At 39.3% G+C, this 20,626-nt stretch overlaps 2 protein-coding genes across 2 annotated transcripts; one reads left to right on the top strand and one right to left on the bottom strand.

The window, feature by feature from the left end:
- Positions 1-4,642: 4,642 nt before the first annotated feature.
- Positions 4,643-11,443, top strand: LOC147530785 (putative beta-D-xylosidase 7). The gene is made up of 6 exons (XM_086646805.1): positions 4,643-5,203; positions 5,290-5,589; positions 7,358-7,527; positions 8,840-8,937; positions 9,857-10,624; positions 10,702-11,443. The coding sequence occupies exons 1-6, from the start codon at positions 4,802-4,804 to the stop codon at positions 11,289-11,291; spliced, it is 2,328 nt and encodes a 775-aa protein (XP_086502931.1). The 5' UTR covers positions 4,643-4,801; the 3' UTR covers positions 11,292-11,443.
- Positions 11,444-12,506: 1,063 nt separating this feature from the next.
- LOC147530784 (uncharacterized) lies at positions 12,507-13,945 on the bottom strand. The gene is made up of 2 exons (XM_086648836.1): positions 13,886-13,945; positions 12,507-13,756 (listed from the first exon to the last, which is right to left on the bottom strand). The coding sequence occupies exons 1-2, from the start codon at positions 13,907-13,909 to the stop codon at positions 12,611-12,613; spliced, it is 1,170 nt and encodes a 389-aa protein (XP_086504962.1). The 5' UTR covers positions 13,910-13,945; the 3' UTR covers positions 12,507-12,610.
- Positions 13,946-20,626: the final 6,681 nt, after the last annotated feature.

Here is a 20,626-nt window from a genome sequence, read left to right as displayed (position 1 = left end):
CGTCTTTGTCTTCCCTGGCCACCTTACCGTGTTACCCATCCCCTTCATTACAGCAATCACCTCACTTGGTTCAATGTTGAGGTTGTATTCCGGAATCTTGGTACGGATGGGTCCTTGCGGTTTCTCGTTTTGACGATTAGGTGGAGGGTTGAATGGCCTCCTGTTCTCCCTTGGAATTGGTCGTCTGGTTGGGTACGGATCATTGCTCCTAGCTTCTGACCGTCGTTCGTATCTTCTGGAGTGACGGTCTCTTGACCTATCTTCCTGTGAATAGTATCTGTTCCTGTGGGCTTCGTCTTCCTCCCACCTAATTTCAACCCAAGCTCTGGAAAGGACATCCTCCATTGTTGTGCAATTAAACTTGGTGAGTTCTTTGTACAACTCCCCATCTGGCAGTAAACCTTTCCTGAATGCATCAACTGCTGTCTCCTGGTTGCAGTAAGGAATTGACACCTTCTCCCGATTGAATCTTCCCACATACTCTCTGAGTGGTTCACCTCTTCGTTGTTGGATTCGGTAGAGATCACCAGAGAGTTTCTCCAGCTTCTTACTGCTTGCAAATTGCTCGACAAAGGTATCTGTGAGCTGGGCAAATGAAGCGATTGAGTTATGAGGGAGGTTAGTGTACCATTGCAGAGCTGGGCCGATCAGACTAGACCCAAAACTCTTGCACATACACGCTTCCCGCAAGTCCCTTGGAATCGCAGCAGTAAACATCCTCTGTTTGTAAGAGGCTATGTGATCGTCCGGGTCAGAGGTGCCGTCATACATCTTCATGTTAGGAAAAGTGAACTTTCTGGGCATCTCAACCAGAGCAATTGCATCGACGAACGGAGAATCGGCATAGCTTTGAGGAAGACTCTTCTTGAAGGGGGTCGGGACTCCTGGAATTCTAGTGATCAGAGCCTCCATTTCAGCCAGCCTCTTTGCTAAAGCTTGCTCTAAAGGGGTACCTGTATGTGAAAATAATAAGGGATTAGAAGTCATGGTGGGTTGAGTAGGTATAGGGAAGATAGTAGGCATAGCAATAGTAGAAGATGAGTAAAGAGGAGCAGCCATGGTCTGCTGTGGAGTGAGAGGTTGTTGAGAGGTATGTGTTGGAGCCATGAATGGAGCACTTGCGGATCCTGTCCCTACTTGGCTGGTGGTGAAGCCTGCAGTAGTGTTGTGAGGGGGTGTTGGGCGATTAGATGGTCCTCCTACTTCAGAACCGTTGGGAGGTGGTCGATTGTCCCCCAAACTTTGTCTTCTCGGAACCACCAACTCGGTAATTCTTTCTTGCAGTAGCATGTTCTCTGCCCGGACAGTAGAGTTCTCCTCCTCCAAAGCTCTCAATCTTTCGGCGTTTTCTTGCATCTGGGCAGTGAGTGCAGCAAGTTGTGATGAGAAATCCACAGAAGCGTTGGACATGTCTCCTTCCATGGTACTTGTCTTTTCGGTAGTTAGTGGCGGGCCCCCTCCTTCTAGCGCCAAATTGTAGACGGTAAAATGTCTACGGGTCGGAAAGTCTGACAGTCAACGGGTCAACGGTCAAAGTCTTGTCGGGTCGGGTCGGATGCTTCGGGGACCGGCTACGTGTCGAAAAGAACCTGCACACAAAAAGAGAGAAGAGATCGTGAAGCCTCTGGGACACCGGGATGGTGCCGGCCTAAGGGGGCTCCGACGGTCAAGTCAGATACTCGGTCAAATATAAATAAGAAAGTCAAAGTGGGCAATAGAATGGTAACCGTCGTCGGAGTGCTTAGGTGTCGCGGCTCGTGAAGTTGTCGGAACAGATCCCCACGGTAGTGATTTACTTACGGTAATTACGAGGGTGATGGTAATGATGTATCGTCGTTAACTCGCTGGTCGTAAAGGAGACTTGCAACAAGGTGCTGGTCGTAAAGGGATCCGCAATAGAGTGCTGGTCGTAAGTGGATCGGACGGTGAGGATGAATGAAGATGATACGCCTAGCGTCTTACCGCTAGATGAATGATGTGATAAGAAGGTGGTGGTATTAGGATAGTGATACTGCCAGCTAGTTACTGCTGGATGGGTGTTACCGTCAGCTCCTTACCGTTGGATGGGAGATATTTCAGACCAGAGGGTTCTTATGCAACAAGGTGGTGGTCGTATGATGTTGATACGGTTAGCTAGTTGTCGTTCGAATTGTGACTATCAGACCCCTATCTCCCAATTTCTAAGACAATGAGTCAGAGACTTTTAGAGGATCAGAAGATCTTTGAGATGTTTATGAGAGAACAAGTGAGTAGAGAGAAAGGATTGGGTTACTCGAGTACTGTTGTCGAATATGGGATGCCTTGGTCTGGTTGTAGCCTCTTGTATTTATAGTGGTAGAGGAGGGTCGTCTTGATGACGGTCAGTTCGTAACCGATGTAATTATTCTGTGACATTACTCATGGAAGTACGTTAAGAGATAGGGGATCTGACGTACTGACCGTCAGATGAGAATTCGAATTTCTTGGGGGACGGTCAGGATGCTACCGCGTGTGCGATAAGCTACTGGCCGGTAACGTCCGTCTTTAAGTGGAAGATACGGAATATTCACCATTAGTGCGGTTATGGATTGCGCGATAACCTTCTAGCCGTCAGATAGCTTAGTACTAGGAGGTGGTTATTGCGCGACACGTGTCAGATACGCTTAGTGTTAAGCGGGTATGGATCTGGTGATCATGCTAGCGTCTTGGGCCGTTACCAGGCCTCCTTATCAAGCTTCGCGGATTTTATCCTTACGAAGCGGTTGTTCATAAATTCTTCGGGCACCTCGTGGGGCGGATATTTGCCCATACAAGATACACAATCATGGGAGAGTCTCATAAACATGTCTCATAGGCCTTTAGGCAAAGATAGCACAAAAGACCCAAAAGAGGGGTTTTGGGCCTAGAGTCAAAAAGTAACTTTTTGGGCTCGGATTGGGTTGAAAATTGGAGGGTCTGTTTTCCTAATAGGGAAGGTTAGATCTGCCAATTTTGGCCTGGTTTGGACGTCCCATCATCAAGGAATTGAGAAAATAGCAACTAGTTTCTATTTTCGACTATTTCCTTAATCTTATTCAAAAGGGTCTTTTAGGAAACCAAATTTGAGTATGACTCTTATTAGGGTTCTATATAATGACCCTTAGGGCAGTGAATAAAGTGTGGAATTTCTGTAAGAGCTTTCTTACTTTACAACATCAAGTAGAGAAGAGAACGTAAGCTAATTCCCAAAAGCTATCAACTGGTCAAATTAAGAAGAAGTAGTTCTTCTTATTATCAAACTACCATTGGAGTTCTAGCTAGCTTACAAGGTGGCAGATTAAGTAGACCATTCGGTGTCCCAAGTAGAGGAGCTACAATTGGAGCTCTTGGTCTTCTCAAAGTAATTGGAAAGGTTCGAGGTAAAACTAGCGATGAAGGTAATCTCTAACTCTTAGTTGATTATTAGTTTATGCATGTGATCCTAGGATACTAATGTTAGACATGTGATGTCTGAGATTCCACTAACGACATTAGTAGACACCACCAATTCCCTACACACCCGTTAAAGGAGTCAGATTGTCGGGCAACGGGCGGTCAGAGATCGAGCATAGTTCTGCATCCAAGTCTGGATCATTTTTTATTTGTTTGTTTATGGAATCAACTCAATTCTTCTTTCATATTTCAGTAGATTGTTAATGTTATATTTTATATGGATCAAATACTGATATGTATATATATATATATATATATATATATATACCTGTATTTGGTCTTAATAATAGATCTTGTTTACTGCTCTGTATTTGGTCTTAGTTATAGATCTTGTATAGGTTTGTATTTGATTTAGATTGCAGAAAAACAACAATCTTAAGAAAGATGAACCACATTATATCTTGAAACAAGAGGTATGAACATTGAAGTGTTTGATACAAGAACGTTATAAAACATAACACGTAAAATCTTACAAACTGGATGACAGTAGGAGATGATAACCGGAGAAAGCTGAGAGGAAAATCCAATTGATTACTCTCTTCGTAAATCTAGTATCTTGAACTATGCTTCACCTATTGAGTACTTGATAGATAAACAGAAACTCAGAGAGGAATGAGATAGAGAGGGAAAGCAATGGAAGAAAGAAAAACACTAATAGATTAGCAGAACGATAGAAAGAGAAGTGGAAAAGGCAGAAGTGCAGTGGGGTATATATAATAGGGTATTATCGGAATTATTAACCCTGAATCTAGCAGACAACAGTCCCACCCCTACGCGCGGGGTGATGTTCACATTTGTCTTATAATGACAAAACTGCGTTTCTGATAATGGCAAAACTACATTTCTGTTGTTTGCTCGTTGCAAAGTAATAAAAGATAGGTTTGCTAGTAACTTTCTTGCCGTTTTTGTTACTTGCTTTAAGGGGGAGTGTGTCTCCCACCCCTCGGACCTGAAATCCTTGTCCCGCCCTTGCCTACCCTGGCGACATCATCATCAAAGGCAGGTATTGTAATGAAATTCATTTATGATGATTCAAATATCGGTCCTCAGTTGACTAAGTCAATAATTCTAAATAGACCAAGACCCAAAAGGAGAGTTCTTCGACTGTCCTAGTCCGTATGCTAAGAGAAGGATGGGCTAAGAGCGAAAAGATGGGGCGCCTTTAGAGACACCCTATTCTTAATTGAACCCTAAGAAGGGGGCATCCGTAAATGGATGTTAGTGGTGAGGGGTTAACCCTAAAATTATCTTTTATTTAAGCTCTCCACAGTGAGAGCTCAGTACTATTATAGCTCCATTTCTCTCTCAAACTCTTTCTCCCTGTTTTTCTTAGTCTCGAGAGCTCAAAAGAATGAAATTTTTAGGAGTTTCTCTTCTGAGCATTCTCATCTACATACACTTATTAGTCTCTGCTACTGCTAACCAACAACCTCCATTTGCTTGTGATTCATCAAACCCATCATCTAAATCATACAAATTCTGCAAAACTTCATTACCCATTTCTCAAAGAGTTGAAGATCTAATCTCTCATCTAACTCTAGATGAAAAAATATCTCAACTAGTTAACACAGCTCCATCAATTCCAAGATTAGGTATTCCTAGTTATGAATGGTGGTCTGAAGCATTACATGGTGTCTCTGGTTTTGGTAAAGGAATCCATTTTAATGGTTCCATTAATGTAGTAACTAGTTTCCCTCAAGTTATTTTAACTGCTTCTTCCTTTGATACCCATCTCTGGTATAGGATTGGACAGGTAAAAATTAATCAATACCCTAACTTTTAAATCACAAATTGTCTATTAAAAAGATTGAATATTTGGGTTTTTTTTTTTTTTGGAAGGCTATTGGAATGGAAGCAAGAGCAGTTTATAATGCAGGACAAGCAAGTGGAATGACATTTTGGGCACCAAATATAAATATATTTAGAGATCCAAGATGGGGAAGAGGGCAAGAAACACCAGGTGAAGATCCAATGGTTACTAGTAAATATTCAGTTTCTTATGTTAGAGGAATTCAAGGTGATTCATTTGAAGGTGGAAAACTTGGTGAAAATCTTCAAGCTTCAGCTTGTTGTAAGCATTTTACTGCTTATGATTTAGAAAATTGGAATGGAAATAATCGTTTCACCTTCGACGCTCATGTAAGTACTCCATAAAAAGCTCCAATTTTTTTTGTTCTGGTTCTTTGATGGTTGGTTGAGAAAGAAAAAGTGATTTTGATTAAATGATTTTGTTTTGGGTTTCTTGCCACAAGTTAAAACATAAATTACTGGTGTTTTCACCTATTATAAGTCATACTAAATCTTTAAGATTTATGTTTTACTAACATCAACCATTAATTAGTTCAACAAAAAAACATCAACCATTAATTGGAAGAAATATTTTTCTTTTCAAAATTAGGAACATTGGAAGCAAAACAATTAGAAAAGTAGAACTTAACAATTGTTATAATGATAAGAACCAATCCCTGTATATCTCCGGTCTTTGAGTCTTTTTTTTTTTTTTTGTCATCTGTCCACATGTAATAAGTTATAAATTCTTTCTATTTTTAATAAGTCAAAACTTTTGTCTGCTCAAGAAAGTTATATTAGTTCTAAGATTTCTATTTTGAAAGCTAAAGAAAGTAATATCTCATCAAACCATCCAATATCTATAAGATCGCATTTATGCAAAAAGAAAAAAAAAAGTCAATGGGAGTGCTCCAATAATAAAATCCCTGACTTAATAATTCATTTTCACTAAAAGTGATCTAGACCGTTCTTTTATCTGTGTGACTCAACGAGTTAATGATTTTGTCAAAAAAAATTTGATAACTTACCCCTTCCCAAAAATCGATAAGATTGCTTTTTTTATGTCTCATTCCGGTTTGGTTCTTCTCTTTTTTTTTTTTTTGTTGAAAGGTTTGGTTCTTCTCTCTTTGACTACTTTATGGTTTTTTTCGAATATTTTATACCTAGTTAAAGACAACCCATTAAATAAACTTACCTTGATTGGTGGGGAACTAAGAACACTTTATATATAGTTTTATAACAATACGTGTAGCAGCCTAGATTTAAATAATCTTGGAAGATTTTAAATGTAGTACTTTTGTAAGATCTGATATTCACCTAGACAAGGTTTATGTATGTGTGGGTATAGATCTTTTGCATTCAATATTAATTAATACTTATACTGAAATAGTGTCTGGTTCTTATATCTTAGGTGTTCTCGGATTTGGGTAAATATGTATTAGTTTAGTGAAAGTCCTTAGATTTGATTCAAATGTTAACAGTGTTGTTTTCGAAAACTAACTTAATTGTGAAAATTAGGGTTTTCATTTATGACATCCCATATGGTATGGGTACATAAAATTTTGGGGTAAATAAACTATTTGTTCTTAGCATTGAGTCACCGACACCGACCCTTTTACATTATAAAATTGCTAATCTCTACTTTAGTACAATAGTACCTAGTGTTTTTCACATCTAGAGACTTGCCCTTAGCTGCTTAGCATAATAGCGATTAATAATTAAATATTCTTTTCGGTTAATTCTAATTTCGCTCTTAATTTGTTACCAACAAGAATAGTTGACTCTCATATATGTTTAACGTTCTAATTTGGTTCCAAGACCATGTTCTGCGGGTTAAACTTAACAATCAAGTTTTTTTTCTAAAACGGCGAAATATGGTGATGCTGAAAGTTGTACACATATTTTGCGGCTCGATAAAGAAAAATGGGACTATGCCCGGCCACAATCCCGGCCGGATATGTGGTATTCACAAATTAAATATGGTGTTGTTGAAAGTTGTACACATATTTCGCTACTCGATAAAAGAAAATGGCATTATATCAGAGTTGCTCGATAAATGTGAGCTTTAAAACTATGAATTAAATGAGGTATTCACAAATTTTTCTATTTCTTCTTACAGGTAAGTTTACAAGATTTAGCAGATACATATCAACCACCATTTCAAAGTTGTGTAGAAGAAGGGAGAGCAAGTGGAATAATGTGTGCTTATAATCGTGTTAATGGAGTCCCAAGTTGTGCAGATTCCAATCTTTTGTCCAAAACAGCCCGTGGAAAATGGAGATTTAATGGGTATGTCTGTTTTTACGTTAGAGTTACTTTGTTTTTCCAATTTCATATTAAGAAGTTAATAAACATTTTTTTCCCTATTTCGTATGAGCTCCTATATCTTTTGATAATTTGGCACAGTTCGAAATCACAAAAGCTTTAAATCTTCATCCAAGAAAACTAGTTTTCTAGAACAACAATTTTTTATAATTTAAATTATCTGTTTTTCAACAATTGCATAGACTATGATAATCTAAGCAAGGGACTATTGTTTTTTTATAGTATTGTTTAAACTTGTAGATTTGGAAAGATTTTATAGACATAATAAGTGTTTTTTTGTGAAAATATTTTTAGAACAATGTTTTACTTAGAAATAAAACAATAATAAAAAAACATAGTTGGTTATCTAAATTTTTTATTTCATAATTTATCATCAATAAACCTCTATTGACTACTGAATCCCAATTTTAGGCTTGGAAATCATACAAGTCTTGCCCAAACAAATTTGACCAGATCTAACAATATGAGTGTTTTTATCTAAGGGTTATTTTTCTAATGGGCCCTTACTTTGTGACCAGCTTCCTGCCTAACCCCCCACTTTACGAGAAATACACATATGGTCCCCTTCCGTTATAACACCGTTACTCTCTCTCCTCCATCATGTTTTCAAGAACAGACCACTCCGGCGAAGGTCTCCCTTCGCCGTAGTAGTGTTAGAGAGAGAGAGGAAGAGAGAAAAAAAAATATTTTTTTTAGTTTGAAGATCGTCGACCGAAAATTTGGCCGGGCGGCGACCCCTGCCGGAGAAGGTGATGAGGTGGCGTAACAGATGATGTGGCGTGACTTGGCAGAGAGAGAAAACATGATGGAGGAGAGAGAGTAACGGTGTTATAACGGAAGGGGGCTATATGGGTATTTCTCGTAAAGTGGAGGGTCAGGCAGGAAGCTGGTCACAAAGTAGGGGGCCATTAGGGAAATAACCCTTTATCTAATAAGTTGTTTTTCTTTCCTCTTTTCAATTTGATAGTTTGGACTATTAGTTAATTATCAAGTGTTTTTGATGAAATATTAATCTATATAAAGTGTTCTTAACAAAAGTTTCAGTAATCTGGCTATTATCTTGGTTACTTTTGATACGTTAATCATTTTCTTTTTGTTGAATATGGACAAGCACAATTCTGTAAAATTTAAAGCGTTAATTTCAATTTGGTTATCGGTTGAAAAAATTGGCTCTAAAATATGTTCATAATTTCAATTTATCCACTAAAATTATAATTCTATTTGTCAAACAAAACAATTAAAATTGTGTTGGGACGATGAATGAATTGATGATTAGGTACATAACATCGGATTGTGATGCGGTGTCGATCATCCATGACAACCAAGGTTACGCCAAAACACCAGAAGATGCTGTCAGTGATGTTCTTAAAGCTGGTATGTATCTACTACTTTCTACCTTCGTGTGGGACCCACCCCCCCATTTCCCTTCTATATCTCTCTCTCTTTTCTTTTCTACCATAATAGTACGGGATTCTGATTTTAATGTCGGTTGGGACCCACACTTTCTTGTTTTTACGCCGCGTGAGGTTTTTTAATGTCAAACTAATGGACCATCTTGGCCGTTCATTTAGGTATGGACCTCTCCGTGCCCTAACTTTTAAGTAATAGAGTAGTGATAACGTACTGGATCATTCAACATTATTCAAATATAGACATGGGCGCCAGATTTCTTATGGACGATTCTGTTTGTCTGTCTGTCTGTCTCAATTGGAGGCTGATTTCTTGGGATCTCCACCAAACCTAGGGATCGACTATGGGCGTCCCAAAAATTACTCTTGACCTGCTTTCTTCGTGCTCTTCAAATGGGACCGTCTAAAGGCATTCAGACGGCACCTAACCCGTACTTAGTTTGAATGATACCCAGTCCGAGGGGCGTTCAAACTGTGCTTAGTCTTCGCTGAGTTTGAAATACACGGACTCAACTAATCTAAGACCCTCAGACTGCCATAGTCTGAGATTGCGAAGAGTGAAGCGGGCCGAAAGAGAGATGGGCCAAGAGAAAAATCAACTCTCAATCTGATGAGACCCACAGCAAGTGGCAAAAGACGGATGGATTAAAAGCAAAAAGATTGTTCAATCCAAAGGCAGAGTGCCTAGAGAGGGATAGGCTAGGAGGAAAAGAACGGTGCGCCGCCGCCTTTAGAGGCACCCCCAAAAGTATCTAGTAAGCCTCCAATTAGAGTTATTTAATATTTATTTGTCTCGTTCCAAAATTTGAAGATTTATTTCTGCAAAACTTCAATAAAGATGTATTTCAACAGAAACTTTGATAATAATATCTATTTAATGACAGGAATGGATGTAAATTGTGGAACTTACTTGAAGGAACATACGAAATCGGCACTTGAACAAAGAAAACTATCAGAAAATGACATAAACAGAGCTCTTTCTAACCTTTTCACAATTAGAATGAGGTTAGGACTTTTCAATGGTAACCCACTTCAAATACAACCTTATGGCAGTGTTGGTTCTAACCAGGTTTGCTCACAAGCCCATCAAAACCTAGCCCATGAAGCTGCCCAAGACGGCATTGTCCTGTTAACAAACTCCGCTAAGCTTCTCCCACTATCCAAAACTAGAACTAGAACCGTCGGTGTGATTGGGCCAAATGCAAACAAGGTAGAAACACTGCAAGGGAACTATTTCGGGGGCCCATGTAAATCTGTTACACCGCTTGAAGCCCTAAGGAATTATGTCAAGAATACGTTTTATCACCCGGGTTGTGATTCAGTTGCATGTTCTTCAGTTTCCATTGAAGAAGCGGTGAAAATAGCAAAGTCGGTAGACCAAGTTATCTTGTTCATGGGGTTAGATCAAACACAAGAAAGGGAAGAACACGACAGATTTGACTTAGTTCTTCCTGGCCAACAACGTAACCTCATTACTAGTGTTGCAAAGGTGGCAAAGAAACCGGTAGTCTTAGTACTTCTTAGTGGAGGCCCAATCGATATTTCATTTGCGAAACACAATCGTAAAATTGGCAGCATCATTTGGGCTGGTTATCCGGGTGAAGCAGGAGGAACTGCATTGGCTGAGATAATATTCGGTGACCATAACCCAGGTAAAAATCTCACGAGAAACTATCTCATTTCTATCATTTCGGATCAAGATATTAACATCTTAGTTATCTTTTTGCAGGAGGAAGGTTACCCATGACTTGGTACCCGCAGGAATTCATTAAAGTTCCCATGACAGACATGAGGATGAGAGCCGATCGTGCATCCGGATATCCTGGACGTACTTATCGATTCTACAGAGGCAGAAAAGTTTTCAAGTTCGGTCATGGTTTAAGCTACTCGAAATACTTATATAAGTTTTCGAATGTTAATAGGAGAAAGCTTTACTTGGATCAATTTAACAACACTAAAGCTGTTTTGACCAAAGATTCAGTTCGTTATTTATCCGTTTCTGAGATGGGTAGTGAACAATGTGAGAAAATAACGTTTTCGACCACAGTTGGGGTTGAAAATTCAGGGGACATGGCAGGAAAACATCCTGTATTGCTCTTTGCAAAATCGTCTGAGATTCGAAATGGAAGTCCATTGAAGCAACTGGTTGGGTTTCAAACTGTTAAACTAAATGCAGGAGAAAAGGCTCAAGTTGAATTTGTTTTAAGTCCTTGTCATCATCTTAGTAGAGCTAATGAAGATGGTTTGATGGTGATTGAAGCAGGCTCTCATTTCTTGGTTGTGGGAGAAGAAGAGCGGCATATTTTGGTCGTTGTTTGACGGAGTTAACCCAAAATCAGAGCGCATTTTAAGCAACTCAATATCATATAGTTTGTCGTAAGTAGCAAAAGTAAAGTTAGATTGTTGAACTCAATAAACAGAGAGAATTAGTAATGTTATGATTTTATCTCATAATCAATGTTTCTGATTCATTTATGTTATAAAACTTTTATATATTGCTATTATTTTGGAAGCCATGTGCCGAAAAATAGGCATACAGATGCTCTGGAGACTCATAGACGAGAATCAAATTTGGTAGTGTCCTGCGGAAACTGGATCAGTTGCACGTTTGCGTGCACCTCAAAAATTAACATCTCATAGACCCACCAATAACCCCATACCACCATTTCAGCCGAAATATTAGAGGATGTAATGTTTATACATAGCCCCGGATAGATCGAAACCAATTCTCTTTGTTATTTATTTGATAATTTTGTACATAAAAAATGCACTTAATTGCAGGCAATCTACATTTGTATCAACATAACAAGGATCTAAACTTATCATTGCTCTTATTTAACCGAAAATTAGCGTTTGGTCCAAACAATAACCCTTTAATAAGAAAAAAAATCCATGTCAGGAAAAATGAAATCAGTCCAAAATGTCAGGTTCCAGTACAAAACAGACAACTTCTGTTATGGCCTCAACTCGGAGTTCAAGCGAACAAATATGTAGCAAATGATCAATAACTACAGACCACTGCCTGTGACAGATAGCCCCAGTTTCAGCTACGAAGTTTTGGCTTTTTTGCTGTGAATCGGATACCGTAATAAAAGACACCTTTTGGCTTTTTTAATGAAATTTACAGAGTGCGAAGCGAAAAGACTATGGAAAACGTTTCATTGCAATTATAATTATATACACAAAAAACTTAATTGCGTTTATTCGATAAACCAGAAGCAAGCATCAAATTGACCCAACAAATTCTCCTATGGCACATTTATTCATGATGGTGGCCATCGTCCAAAGAAAAGGTTAATCTAATAGTTTGGTCTAACTACATTTGACGAGGTTCCAATTGGTTAGACCATTTTTATCTCCCAATAGTCAGACCAGTTGAACCGATCACATGGTTCAGCCTGTGGCCGACTCTAATTTTCATATCATTTACCTTTTTTCCAGAAAATATGGTGTATACACTTGTTTTTGTACGCAAACCAATAGAATTATTAACTCATCGAAATGAAAAATGCAAATGATAATATATACCAAAAGCAAGCAAAGTCACATTCTCTTATAAATAGCAAATTGCAATTCTTAATCTAGCACTGGTTTATTTAGGACACCACAAAGTTTCCATTCATCCAAGATAAAAGGACTCATTCATCCTCAACTGGGCCGAAACAACAAGGCCATAAAACCATGGGCCGATCAGTACCCAAATCTTGCAGAATATCAAACCACACCTTCCGCTTAATGTCATAAATTTTAACCTCATTGCAGCGATCTTCATCTAAAATGAAACTGAGACATACTACTATGTAATCACCATAGCCGGAGCAATGAAGGATAACATGTCTGGTATCATCATAATTTTGGGGCATGTTTGGCTTCACAGTCGAAATAAGTTTCCACTTTTCTTTTCCACTATCGAATTCCCAAACAGACAATGTCCAATGATATTTGAAATACCCTTCCAAAAGAACCGCCGCGTAAAGCTTTCCACCACAGTTGACCAGGTCCGCGCAAATTTCATTACGGTTTACTAAACTTGGGTACACAATAATAGTATTTTTTTGAGAATCATAGCAAATTAACTTTCCTCGAACAGTCAAATAATAGACCATAACACACCCGTCACTACCTGTAACTGTAACGCCTTTCTTTAACAGTATATCATAATGTGGATACCGAATCAACTTGTTCTCAACTTTGTTCTTCTCAAGTGGCATTTCAATCCAAATATTTTCATTTTCATCTTCTAATGAGAAAACTTTCATATCTAAATCAGGCCAACTTCCATAAACCACAAAAGCTTGGTACTTAGATTTTGACTCTTCATGGATTGCTAGCGCCCAGTCTGCACTAGGCCACACACGGCCCCAACAGATATCTTCTATCTCTGATAACCATTTAGGAATCACAAAGCTACAAGAGATTGTAGATTGCGGCCCCTTCGGGTGAAAACCCATGAGTCCTAGAGGCGAAGCAAATGGAACAAAATGTCGTTTTGAAGCTATAGACTTCAGCGGAAAATAACTATCTAAACCCACCATATCACAAATCATAAAAGAAAAGGAAACAGAGTCAAATATGCAAATCCATGGGCGACGATCTAAGGCTTCACACAAAGCCACGAAGAAGGATTGAGATTCAACTATTTTTTTCCATCTCTTACACACAAACTTACAATGGCAGAAAATGTCAATCATAGGAAGTAGTACCAGAATCGATTCTATCGTTACATCGCAAATCTTTCCCCATGGGGTTTTCTCTTTTTCAGAATAGTTTTTGTCAATAATCTCCTGTCACAGATTAATGAAAGTAAATTAATAAAAAATTCTAATATTTCTTCTATAACTAAGACAAAACATATCACAAAGAAGAGAATTTTCAACCATTAAAAATAAAATAATCAATGTCATATACTTTACCTTGTGGGCTCTCGTAATTTCCATCACTGTCTGTTGTTCATCTCAATCTTCACACAATCTATTTAAAAAGGAAGCACAAAGCAATTTAAAATTTAAAAAGCGTTACTATCAATGAAAAAATGACACGCTAAGGGAAGATACCAGGAGTTTCTATACTATGAAATAGCAAAAGTAAGTCAACCGTTGGTAGCCCAAGTTTGAATCTCAGAGAAGGTGGAATCTTTGGTTATTTGAATTGAGATTATTAGGATAATAATGTAGTTGGGTTTTAGGCCATAGTTTAGTTGGGCTATAGGCCAGGTCTTGTAAGAGTTCGAATAGGCGGTTATCGAGCTTACCACATCCACATCTTTGATGTATCACTGTCAAATGTAATAACTGTCGTTGATCGTAGTTGTAAGAGGCAGTTTCTAAAAATTGAAGAGGAGGTTTAAGAGGCAGCAATAGGCAGTTTCCAAATTGGGATGGTTTCCAATTTTTTGGCTCAATAGGCAGTTTCCAATTTTTTGGCTTATAATATATATAAATAGGGGTTGAGTGCTTTGTAATCAACACACCAACACAAGCAACAACAACTCTTCTTTAGAGAGAGCTAAAGAGAGAGAGCAAGTGAGAGAGAAATTTTTTGTTCATAGTTTTGAGCGGTGTTAAAATTCTCGGTCGTCGAAGATCTAGTATAGAAGGTTAATTTCTATGCGGTACCATCTTGGGACGAACTTGCGGGTTGTGTTAGTCGTCTTCATCTATCCTTCAATAAAGATTTCTTGTTCGCCCGAGGACGTAGGCTTTAAAGCCGAACCTCGTTAAATTCTGTTCGCATATTGATTTTGACTTAGCTTTTCGATTAATCTTCATAATCGGATCAATTTCTAGGATAGGTTCGATAGCTTCCGCGACTTTTAGTTATAACAATTGGTACCAGAGCCTTGTTGAGATTGAACGAAGAAGAAGATGGGATCGAGAAGTGGTACGGTCAAAGCAGGGAAATATGAGATAGAGAAGTTCAATGGGAAAAACGATTTTTCTTATTGGCGGATGCAGATGAAGAATCTGTTAATCTCGCAGAAATTACACAAGACGTTGACGGGAAAGAAACCAGGAGATATGTCAGATGAGGATTGGGAAGAGTTAGATCTCGAAGCACGGGCTACCATTATGTTGTGTCTTGAGAGGGACGTGGCGTTCCTAGTAGACGGAGAAACAACGGCGGCGGGTGTGTGGTTAAAGCTAGAAAGCAGTTTCATGACGAAAACTTTAACAAATCGGGTCTACTTAAAATCCAAATTATTCACATGTAGAATGGAAGAGGGTTCTTCTATTCAGGAATATGTGAATAGGTTTGACAGGATTATCTCAGATTTGAAGGATATTGATGTTAAGGTTGAGGATGAGGACCAAGCCCTCATATTGTTACTTTCATTGCCTAAATCCTATGAGAACCTTGTTCAAACTTTGATGCTTGTTGGTGATAGTCTAACCATGGAAGAGACGAGAAATTCGCTATTAGCGGATGACCTTCGTAAGGTTGCTACTAGCAGTATGGCGTCGGGTGGAGTAGACAAGGAACAAGCACAAGGGTTGTTTGTAACGAGGGGGAGGAGTAATGAAAGGGGAAAGGGAAAGGGCGGGAAATCTAGATCCAAATCTAGAGGCTCTTTCAAGAAAACGTGCTTTAGTTGTGGTGAGCTTGGCCACTTTAAAGCGACTTGTCCAAAGAGAAAGTTGAAGCAAAAGAACGAAGGCTACAAGGAGAAACAAGAGATGCAAGAGGCGGGATATGTGTCAGAAGAGGCGGATGAATGTTTCTCGGTGACAGAGGTGTCTGAGAAAATCTTCGATAAGTGGATGCTTGATTCAGGGGCGTCACACCATATGTTTCCAAATAGGGAGTTGTTTACTACCTATAGGAGTATAGATGGTGGTACAGTTATACTGGGTGATGATAGTATATGTAAAACTGTGGGACTCGGAACAATACGTATCAAGATGCACGATGGAGTGGTGAGAACATTGACGGACGTAAAACACATACCCGATTTGCGGAAAAATCTAATTTCCCTTGGTGTGTTGGAGCGGAACGGCTGTAAGATAATTATAGAGAATGGCTCCATAAGAGTCGTTAAGGGTTCTTTGGTGGTAATGAGAGGTACTCATTACGGTAATTTATACAAACTTTTGGGGACAACAATTACGGGAGATGTAGCAGTAGGAATCAGTGGAAGGGATCCAACGGCTAGTACGAGGCTTTGGCATATGCGCCTTGGGCATATGTCAGAAAAGGGTCTATCTTTGATGTGCGGGAAAGGCTTGTTGAAGGACATGAAGAAGCCTTGCATGGAGTTTTGTGAGCATTGTGTGTTCGGGAAGGCACACAGGGTGACGTTCTCTACAAGCAAGCACAGGAGCAAAGAGGTGTTAGACTACGTACACACCGATGTCTGGGGACCGGCAAAGTTACCTTCCAAGGGTGGTTCCAGGTATTTTGTTACATTCGTTGATGATCATTCGAGATTTGTCTGGCTTTATTTTCTGAAGCATAAGAATGAGGTATTCAACACATTCCTGGTGTGGAAAGCAATGGTTGAGAACAAAACTGGTCGAAAGCTGAAGACGTTAAGGTCGGATAATGGGACCGAGTACACGGATGGGGCATTCAAGGAGTTTTGTAATCAGGAAGGCATTGTGAGGCACTGGACAGTAGTAAACACACCTCAACAGAATGGAGTCGCAGAGAGATTGAACCGTACACTACTTGAGAAGGCTAGATGTATGCGCTCCAATTCGGGATTAGGCGTAGAATGGTGGGCAGAATCTGTTGCTACAGCTTGTTATATTGTGAACAGATCTCCACATTCTTCTTTAGATGGCGGCATACCTTACGAGGTGTGGTCAGGTGAACATGCAGATTACGGGAGACTTAAGGTTTTCGGTTGTACGGCCTATTACCATGTTAAAGGTAACAAACTTGACAATAGAGCAAAGAAGGCAATTTTCTTAGGATATGCTATAGGAGTCAAGGGTTATCGGCTATGGTGTACGGAAGACAAGAAGTTTGTAATCAGCAGAGATGTGGTGTTTGATGAGTCATCTATTGTAGCTATGGCGAAAGCTACGGTGCCTAGTTGTGGTGATGTTGGGTCTACTAAAGCTCAAGTAGTGGAAGTAGAAGCCGAAGACCAACGGGTTTCTAGGAATCATGATCAGGTGGAGCATCAGGATAATACTCAGGATGAGGAAGTTGATGAACCCGATCATGAGGAGGTTCAAGGGGAAGGTACACAAGTTTTACAACAACAACAGCAGGATGTTTCGGTACACACTAGGCCGAAACGGTTATATAAGCCGGTACAGAGGTTAGGGTCAGACAAACCTCTTAGGCATTATGGGCAGGCAAATCTTGTTGAATATGCACTCTCGGTAGAAGACGACGAGCCGGTCACCTTCAAACAAGCTATTACCGCGGAGGAAAGAGAGAGTTGGTTGGTTGCTATGCAAGAAGAGATGGAGTCTCTTCACAAGAACAAGACATGGGAAGTTGTCCCATTGCCCGAAGGAAAGTCTGTTATTGGTTGTAAATGGGTGTACAAGAAGAAAGAGGATTCTTCCGAGATCAAGGGTACAAGGTATAAGGCAAGACTAGTGGCCAAGGGTTATGCACAGAAAGAAGGGGTCGACTACAATGAGATTTTCTCACCGGTCGTGAAACATACTTCTATTCGGGTGCTATTGAGTATTGTTGCTCACAGGGATCTTGAGCTGGAACAACTCGATGTTAAAACTGCCTTCTTGCACGGTGATTTGGAAGAAGAAATTTATATGGCTCAACCTGAGGGATACAAGGTTGAGGGTAAAGAAAATCAAGTATGTCGTTTGAGGAAATCTCTTTACGGATTAAAACAATCCCCTCGCCAATGGTACAAACGATTTGATTTTTTCATGCTAAAGCATGGTTTTCGCAGAAGTGATTATGATTGTTGTGTATACATCAAAAAACTTCGCGAAGGTGACTTTATTTATCTCCTTTTGTATGTGGATGACATGCTTATTGCTTCTAGAAGCATGGTGGAGATAGATAAGTTGAAATCTCAACTCAGTCAAGAGTTTGAGATGAAAGACATGGGCGCTGCAAAGAAAATACTGGGAATGGAGATTAAGAGAGAGCGGTCAAGTAAGAGACTGTACTTGAATCAGAAAGGTTACATCGAACGAGTAGTTTCTCGATTCGGGATGCAGAATGCGAAGGCGGTGTCAACACCTTTGGCACCACACTTCAGGCTCTCGGGAAAACAATCTCCCACTACTACGGTGGAGAAGGATCATATGGATCGTATACCGTATGCTAGTGCAGTTGGCAGTTTGATGTACGCCATGGTGTGTACTCGTCCAGATATTTCACAGGCGGTCAGTGTGGTTAGTAGGTTTATGGCAAACCCGGGGAAGACACATTGGGAAGCTGTGAAGTGGGTCTTGAGATACTTGAAGGGTACTGTTGATACGGGTTTGTGCTTTGGTGGAGACACATGTCAGGTAAGCGGTTATGTTGACTCGGATTATGCTGGCGATCTAGATAGAAGACGATCTACTACTGGTTATGTATTTAGGGTACATGGTGCTCCAGTTAGTTGGCGATCGATGTTACAATCTACAGTTGCGTTATCTACTACGGAGGCCGAGTATATGGCTATGGCCGAGGGTGTGAAGGAAGCATTGTGGTTGTGGGGTCTTCTGGATGATCTAGGGATTAAGCAGGAGTGCGTGGATGTATGGTGTGATAGTCAAAGTGCGATCCACTTGGCGAAGAATCAGGTCCATCATGCTCGTACTAAGCATATCGATGTCAGGTATCACTTTGTACGAGATGTCATAGAGGAAGGTGATGTTTCTCTCATGAAGGTACACACAGATGAGAATCCCGCGGACATGTTGACTAAAGTGGTGACATGTAGCAAGTTTCAGCATTGCCTGGAATTGCTACAAATCGGCTCGTGTTAAGTTGCCCGAAAGGGCGTAATGGCGACAAGGTTTTCTTTATGTGAAGGGTTGGTAGAACTACGGTAGGCTTGATCCTGTAAAAGGGTACGTAGGCAGCCATGGTCATATGGCGCAGTCGGATGAAGTCACAAAAAGAAGATATATCTTACAAGGAGTATCCTGGTGTTCGTCCAAAATTTGAAGTATATCAAATTGTGTACGAGGTGGAGAATTGTATGAGGCAGTTTCTAAAAATTGAAGAGGAGGTTTAAGAGGCAGCAATAGGCAGTTTCCAAATTGGGATGGTTTCCAATTTTTTGGCTCAATAGGCAGTTTCCAATTTTTTGGCTTATAATATATATAAATAGGGGTTGAGTGCTTTGTAATCAACACACCAACACAAGCAACAACAACTCTTCTTTAGAGAGAGCTAAAGAGAGAGAGCAAGTGAAAGAGAAATTTTTTGTTCATAGTTTTGAGCGGTGTTAAAATTCTCGGTCGTCGAAGATCTAGTATAGAAGGTTAATTTCTATGCGGTACCATCTTGGGACGAACTTGCGGGTTGTGTTAGTCGTCTTCATCTATCCTTCAATAAAGATTTCTTGTTCGCCCGAGGACGTAGGCTTTAAAGCCGAACCTCGTTAAATTCTGTTCGCATATTGATTTTGACTTAGCTTTTCGATTAATCTTCATAATCGGATCAATTTCTAGGATAGGTTCGATAGCTTCCGCGATTTTCAGTTATAACAGTAGTCAATTTCCAAAAAAAGAAATAGCAAAAGTAAAAGAATCCATCTAGCTTATGTGAATTGATTTTTTTCTTATATTTTCTATTATTTACTTAAGGCCAAGGTCCAAAGTGATATACAAGCTTTGCTTTAGGCCCGATCTTTTGTGGACACCATAACTTACTTTCTTTTTTCTTGAAGAGACACCATAACTTACTTAGGACCATAAGTTTTAGTGGAAGGGAAATTTCATATACACTTTCCATTTTTACCTCCCACACTCATATTTCCGTTGGCTTGAACAAAAAAAAAAATACCATAGATGTGTGTATATAACAAAAATAGTTAGGGCATTCAAAGTATTCCTTTTTGTGTAGATCACATTTTATCTAGGCATAGCCTGCTATAGACATCACATCCAGATATGAAGAAATTTTTATAAATAAAACTTAGATAGTTTTAAAGGTACCCCCAAAGTGTTCTGGGTGCTCTTTTTCCTCGCAGTCTCGCACACTCCTCTAAAATTTGCATTAAAAGAACACCAATAACACTTTGGAGGAGCGCCTTAAAATTAAGAAATTTGAATTGTTTGAAAGAGTAAAAAAAAATTGTATAATAAACTAACAATTATGAAAACAAAAAGCATAAAGAAGAATTAGAAAGATCTACGAGTCTACAAAAACCACTAAATCCATTTCTGTAGATGATCAGTTGATTATAGATTTATTGTAATTTGTTAATTCTCTGCATATTCATGCTTAACTGAATTCAAAATATATTCTACGAATATCAGATCGGCTTCATGGGAAAGTAACGAAACGAAAACCACGGTCTGTAACAAAATCAATTTATTAAAAACATTAAACATTAAGAAAAAGAAAATATAATAATTACCCGATGTTTGATAAGGCGTTTCCTGATAGCGCTGATTTCTCTTGGTAGAAGATCAAGAGGTAATAACTTTTTGTTCATGTAAGTTACTCTTAGAGAAACTTTCCACTTCTGTTATATCACAACCCATACTTAATCAATCGAATATCTC

This window comes from Eschscholzia californica, unplaced genomic scaffold (assembly GCF_041429995.1).
Source record: "Eschscholzia californica isolate CP2 unplaced genomic scaffold, dmEscCali1.0.p SCAF_6, whole genome shotgun sequence".
Taxonomy (NCBI): Eukaryota; Viridiplantae; Streptophyta; class Magnoliopsida; order Ranunculales; family Papaveraceae; genus Eschscholzia; species Eschscholzia californica.
Note: the sequence above shows the minus strand (reverse complement) of the source record. Positions and strands in the feature narration are given on the sequence as shown.